The sequence below is a fragment of the Cryptomeria japonica genome, chromosome 9, assembly GCF_030272615.1.
Source record: "Cryptomeria japonica chromosome 9, Sugi_1.0, whole genome shotgun sequence".
NCBI classification, from domain to species: domain Eukaryota; kingdom Viridiplantae; phylum Streptophyta; class Pinopsida; order Cupressales; family Cupressaceae; genus Cryptomeria; species Cryptomeria japonica.
This window is the reverse complement of record NC_081413.1, coordinates 489405172-489412438: the sequence shown is the minus strand read 5'-3', so window position 1 is coordinate 489412438 and position 7267 is coordinate 489405172. Positions and strand designations below refer to the sequence as shown.

General features: G+C 33.3%; 1 protein-coding gene across 1 annotated transcript in view; it reads right to left on the bottom strand.

Annotated features, from left to right (window-relative positions):
* Positions 1-1105: 1105 nt before the first annotated feature.
* Positions 1106-7267, bottom strand: part of LOC131079700 (peroxisomal ATPase PEX6) — a 111226-nt gene continuing 105064 nt past the window's right edge. The window contains exons 14-25 of the mRNA XM_058017729.2: positions 7139-7214; positions 6852-6948; positions 5772-5838; positions 5279-5458; positions 4474-4596; positions 4306-4389; positions 3870-4054; positions 3565-3703; positions 3235-3294; positions 2992-3096; positions 2749-2884; positions 1106-1719 (exon numbers count right to left, since the gene is read on the bottom strand). Of these exons, the coding sequence (XP_057873712.1) occupies positions 2771-2884; positions 2992-3096; positions 3235-3294; positions 3565-3703; positions 3870-4054; positions 4306-4389; positions 4474-4596; positions 5279-5458; positions 5772-5838; positions 6852-6948; positions 7139-7214 (1230 nt within the window). The 3' untranslated portion in view covers positions 1106-1719; positions 2749-2770. The remainder of the gene's footprint in view (positions 1720-2748; positions 2885-2991; positions 3097-3234; positions 3295-3564; positions 3704-3869; positions 4055-4305; positions 4390-4473; positions 4597-5278; positions 5459-5771; positions 5839-6851; positions 6949-7138; positions 7215-7267) is intronic.

The window sequence follows — 7267 nt, the reverse complement described above, 5'->3', positions numbered from 1 at the left end:
AAGTTTATTCATATAAATAGATTAAACGACTAGGATTAAAAGCATAACGATTAAGAATGATGTGGATTATAGATTTTTAAAAAAGCTGGGAGATTAATTAGTCTTAATTACATAAATAGTCATAGATAAATTAATTAATTCAACTGCAAGAATTCACAACTGAAATACTTAAGTTGGTTTAACTAATCAACCTTATGTGAAGAATACTAATAGGAACAATTAATTGTGGAAGGCAAAACATCAAATAATAATTCAATTAATTAATTGCAGCAAGGTAGTAAATAATTAATTGGGAGAACTTTGTGAAATTAGTAGGATGAAAACTAGTGGTAAATTTAGGATGTCTACAGAGAAAAATTATTTAAATTAACCAAACTGCAAACTGAAACTTCAATCAAAACAGCAGAGCCAAGTATGATAACCTGTAAAAAAGCATTGCTAGAAATACGAAATCTTTTGGAATTTATACAAGAAGTTTGTTCATCTGTATTCTACTCCTACATGTGCCCTAATTATAGACTAAAAGATTCTTGCAGGTTATACATACATCCAACTCAATTGGAGGTGACAAATTTAGTAGAATGGGCTTTCACTAAAAAACGTGGCGCAGAAGGCCAAATAAAACACAAGACAAGGCACTCTATTCGAGAAAAAAAAACGACTCATCATAATAAATTTAGAATCCTTTTAAATACATGAAACGCTAGAAGAGTCCAATACACAGCTTAAAATAATGAAATAAAACTAAACTAAAACTAAAATTTAAAGCTGAATAGCAGCCAAGCAACACAATTTAATAGTTAATAAGCACGTAGGCAGATTACATTTATGCCCAAGCTTTGACAGCACAAAGACCTTTTACACATCTACAGGCAATATTAAATTATTAATCTTACGATAGTTTTGCAATATATAAGCAGTTATTAACCAAGGTAGTAAATGCAAAAACAAATTTGACCGATGCAGCAAAATTTCTCTTTAAAATTCACTACAAGATATTGACATAACAGTAAACACAAGTTATCAGGCGCCCCTCACAATGCCATATAAGCAAGAACAGCTTGGCATTCTATGAACCCTACACCCTGCCCCATACAATAAAAGATATCAACCTGTAAAAATAATATGCTTATAACCATATTCATGAAAACGAGGGTGATGTGTCCAAATTTGAAACAATAATATGACCTCAATGATTTACTTAGATGGTTACAAGTACAACTCTAGTGCTCTCTGATCAGTTACAATATACATCATTATCTGGTATAAGATATAATATTTTACTCCTTTGCTTTATGTAAAGCAGTACCATGCTAATTGTAAAACACTGCTTAAACAGACGATATGTATTTCTTCTAACAATATGATCGTGCTAAAAATACAATCCAAAATCTGTGCAGCTTTTTAACATATCAATGATACCTGTAAATATCAGTATGGGCTGCAAAAAATTTGCATGCATGCCTGCAGATTAATAGAACAATACATTTCCCCACGAATATTATTTGATACCTGATCTTCTCATAACTTACATCTTGCTTCAATTCTGTTCACATAACATGCCTCAAGGCCATGTCCATCTCCATTTCCTCCTTTCACTGTACAGTTCGCTCAACCTTCCAGAAATTTGCAAATAATCTCTTATAATATTTTATTAGATCTCCAGCCGAACATTCTTAATATCATGTTCTCTGATTTATCTTCCTGATTACGTAGCATCTGCAACCATTCCAATGAGAGTCATGTTTTTGCTAGATTGGGGAAATATCATGAAATTGATATAACATCTACAAGAATTTCAAACCTGCTAATATGAGCGCTATAACAGGGTAACATATCTTTTATTATTCATCAATTGATCCAAAAATCAATCAATAAAGTCATTATAATCAGTTAACTTTGTTAGTAAATTTCTCATGAACAATAATCCCATATGCTAAAGAACATTTGATGGCTCATTCTTATTAAAGGACGCCTAAACTCAGATTCAGAAAATGACTTGAAGAAAATAAAGAAGAAGTGGTGCACTGAAGGACCTGACCACTTACTTACCTGACTGGGCTAGACAATATTATATATGAGTTACAAGTTTGACCTGTATCAAACATGTGTCACCATTTCAACTATGGTCAAACCTGTCTCTGACAGGACAGGTTGTACAGGATGGTGCCGATCACAGCTAAATGCATTAGAATCAAAGCCTTGTATTGCCTCAACCTATGAGTTTGGATTTATAGCAGGGCTTCAGGAAGTGTGAGAGCCTTTACAATGTTTTTATGGTGTTTGGGCATTGCTGTTTTGTAGAAGCAAAGTCCATGAAAGCCTTTTAAAGGTAATAAAGCATTGTAACGGCTCATGAGATAGTGGTTTGAGGAGTAATCCCTCACTCTTCTGGGACTCTTCCTCATTTTTGAGGTTTCTCCAGGTCATATTGCTTCTTTTTTCATTTTTATTTCAGTTTTATCTCTACTTGTGATAACATGCTTCCTTCTATTGTAAATTTATAATATCAACTCTGAATTCATATATAGGGACTGTTTTCCATATTAAGGCATACGGAACAGTGACTTGTTCAATCAACACATTTACATTATGAATAGGATACATTTTGGTATATCATAAAGTGAATTATTCACATTAATTATGGACCAGCAGTGCAAACAGAAAGCATCCAAGAATAAATTATATACAGTTGAGTCACAAATAATGTATAGATAATAGGGTTAAGATATTAATTTTAATGTGTACCTCTTACAGGATGTAGTCAACTTCACATGAAATAACTTAATGTCATCACCTTCTTCGATCCCCCTTCTCCATATTCATCATTCCACTGCCGCAATTCGAGAATGCTTCTTGCATCTGCAGAGACACTGGAACGAACCTGACAAGACAAGAAAATTGCATGTTACTAGATACTTTCTAATGATGCAGTCAAAATAGTATTACTAAATAATTTGAAGCATGACAATCTTTTTATTAGATTATCACCTTTTCCATAGCTTTGCGCATATCATCCATGCTTATGGGCCGCAGTTCTGGTGTTTTAGTGGTTGGAGGAGGTAGACGTCCTTCAGATTTTGCTCTCTCTCTCTCCTATACACATCCAGATGACCATTGGTATAAAATAGCAAATTAATTTTTATGCTTTCTTCTATACACATTAAGATGACTGTTGTTATAAGAAAAATAAAATGTATGCTAATGTTTTAAAACTATGTCAAGTTTGGATACCTTAGATTCTTGATCTAATAGCTCACGTATCCGTTCATATGCAGCAGTTGTACACAAACTCTGAAAAGATGCAAACCAATTTAGCAATAAATGAAAGCGGCACTTTCAGCATATGAAATTAGAATATCAGAAAATGTCTCGGTTAAAAATTTTACATTTAGAAATCAAATAAAATGAAATGGTCCAAAATAAAATGAAATATTGTATTGGATGCAGTTCTTTTTGATATTTTTAACTTGAGCTATTTAAGCATTACCATATAAATTTTGATCAGAAATGATATTCCCCAGAAAGCACCAAACTATAAGAATATCTGTCAACAAAGACTACCTTCAAGTCACTTCCTGAATATCCATCAGTAACAGCAGCCAATTCTTCCATATTAAATTCTGGTGCCAAGTCTTCATCCACAAGGATAACCTTAAGAATTTTAGATCGATTCTCAGTATCAGGAAGATCAACCATTAACCTGGAAGTCATTAGCTGAATTAGTGGATGCTTCCAGTCACCATTATTCTCAGTTTCCATTTGACTATCATCTGTTGCTTGATATTGGAGTTTGACAAGAGCTGAAAGTTTGAAACAAAAATTGATGTTCTGTGAGTATGCACAGAAGATTTGGAGAGGATTAATACCTCCTTGGAAACCTTCTGATAACTGCCTCATCAAGATCAAAAGGTCGATTTGTAGCTGCTAGAACCAGTACTCGTTCCTTATCCCGAGTTCGAAGACCGTCCCAACTAGCCATAAATTCATTCTTTAGCTTACGCATAGCTGAATGTTCTGAGTCCTTCCCTCTTCTTCCAAGCATACTGTCCACCTGCGAAAATGAAACATTAATCGCCTGGTCTTAAAAAGTGCCCTATGAAAATATACACTACTGCTTAAGATGTTTTCTGCATGCATCACTTTGAATGATATTGAACAAAATCATGTAAAATTACAAGAGGATACAAAGATGTTCATATGGTATAATATTTGATATCCTTACTAATTTTAACAAGTTAGTCTTTCATTTCTGAGGCATAACTCCTTTGACACATGGAAACAAAGAGTGCTACAAAACCCTACCTCGTCAATAAATATTACACTTGGGGCTATCTTGTTAGCCAAAGTGAATACTGCTTTGACATACTTTTCTGCTTCACCAAACCACTGTAAATATAGAAAATACACACCATTTAGCTTGAAAGATGCTGACAATCTGTTAATAACAACTACTAAGATGCCAACTCGCACCTTTGATGTAATTGTTGACATTGAGATATTAATAAAATTTGCTCCTGCTTCCGTGGCTACAGCCTTTGCAAGCATCGTTTTTCCAGTTCCAGGAGGGCCAAAGAGGAGCAATCCTCTGCAAGGCTGCAAATCATTCATGTCATTTCAAATACCATTGAACATCCATAGAAAAAAAAATATTAAAAATTCAGCAAGTTAAACCTAAAAATATATGTATTGTTTAAACAACCACATTTATGATTTTACTTTTAAGGACTATAATTCCTATTTACAGTTGAGAGTTCAAAATTCTTGAAAGTCCATTCTGAAATATGCTTTGAAACCTTCATATTTCACTTTATTGATGCAACCTTAGATGAACAGTTGGTTGAGCCCATTTCAAGGCTGTTTCTAAATATTTTTTCTTATCAGGACACAGATGAGACATTTCAACATACCAAACTCCTAACTATTGATGTTTGACATCTTTTATTTATAGGACTTTTACTCTCATATGTGAAACTATATTTAATTATTATTTTGTATTTTTAGGTAAGAGTTGCTTTAAGCACTCACTTTACAACTATTTTTTGCTGGCACAATTGGAGGCATAATTTGCAATTTAGATCATTAGGAGACATTAATAAACACAAGACTAAACTTTTGAAATTAATCATTAATTTAAATTTTAAAATGCAAGTACACAGAATCTATGAACAAGAGAATATGCACACCAAGTTAGTGTGAGTATGTATCCTGTATCTATAAAGAAGTTTTTCAAATCATGAACTTTCAAAACTGAAACATGGGAATATAAAGAAAAAACCTTTCGTAATTGTCCTTTTGTAAAAAGCTCAGGCCGCTGCAATGGAAGCATAACGAGCTCCCTAAGTGCTTCCTTAACATTATCGAGTGCCCCAATACTATCAAAAGTAACTCCCAGTTCATCAGGAGGTATAACTTCAGAGAGGAGTATTTTCTCAAAATCATTGTCACAAGTAACATCCTACAAACAATAACCATAGATTACTTGTCAGCTGCCATTCAATATGGGAAAAAGAAGACAAAAAATGAACAATAAAACAAACAAACTCACTATAGAAACTGCTATGTTCAAATAATTACAATGTTCAAGCAGGTGACTTGAGACAACTAGCATAAAAGCATGCATGTGATAAATCATTAAACTGTAGAATGGTCTATAGATGAAATTCTCAGCATGATAAGTTATTGTCAAACATCAATTCATGATTGCAAGAAATTCTGCATCAAATTAAATCAGCTGAAAAGAATATAGTATAATAAAATTCAATCCTCACCTTCAATGATTTTTTCATTGGTGAAGCTCTTTGCACAGATAGTAGCTCTGTAAGGCTTTGCTGCATGCTGGTTCAGAAAAAAGAAAATCAATACCAAATCAACATTAAAATTGGTGAAAACACAATACATCAGTTGAAGGATACCCAATGACAGTTATTGGCTGAAATATGAAATATATAAATTTATATAACTCGAGGTTCATGTACAAGGAATTATGACATGTACATGATGGAAAAAGCATATAATTCTTCTTATAATTCCAGCGAAATTCCCTTCTGTGCTATTGAATATTCTGTTGAGGACTCTTTTTTCTATATGTTTGGATACAAACATTCCTCAAAGAACATAAAATATATGATACACATTGCAAACCATTGTCATGCAAATATTATCTAGAAAAATGACAAAAACCAGCAACAAAGAAGGCAGTACAAGGAAACAAACATTTAATAGAGAGCAGCCAGAAAACCATTCAGAATACTCAAAGTTGAATCAAATGAGGCGAAAGACTGCAGATAGTCAAAACACCTACAAGCATTTACCATAACACTGGACATTGATATAGATCGATATAAAGAAAAAAGAAACTCAGCTTTAGTTTAGAAATGATAATCATCCTCCTTGAACAAGCTACCATACATTAAAGAGCTTTTCATGCTAATGAATCATTCCAAGGTTTAGAGAAACCATTAAAATCAGAACCATAAGTTCGCTTCTCATTAAAAAAATTATGTAGAGAAAGTCTACATCACACTCCCCAATAACTAGTGTACATGTTGACATATGTGAAAAAAAAGATAGTATCATCCTTCCCTATCAACCAAGAATCAAGCCCATGAATGTGATACTGACAATTTTAATTATGGCAAAGAACCATTCTAAATTTAGGATGCATATCCCAATATCATATGCTTCTAGGTCCACTACAATGTTTCCGGTAAATCATTAAACAGAAACATGGATACAGAGCAGTTGACAGTGCCAGTATTCACTGTTTTGACAAACCCAATGGCTCCATCCAAATCTGAATGGAGACAACCTTCAGTGTCAACGGAAAGAAAGAAGCACAGAGCACTAACCTTTCTGCTGTTATAACCAGTCTTCCATTGAATAAGACTGGCTCACCATCATTCTGCAAATGACGACTCACAGCCCATCCCACCACCTTCTCTGCCACTATGGTCAGAACAATAAAAGGTGTGTTATCACTTCGGCAGAATAAATAATAATAAAAAACTATCAACAAACAATGTAATATTAGAACCATGAATATTTTCCAAAACTGAATGACATCAGATGATAGGCACATCACTTTTATAACAAACTTCGACAAAATAATGTGCATTTGGCTGCTTCAAAAACTTACTATCATGAGTCAACATCTGGTTCTTAATCTCAAGTTCAGCCAAATCTCTACATATCACACCTGAAGATCCCATAACCTAGTAATTTCCAATTTTTAAATATTGAGGACATAATTATTGAAGTTATACAG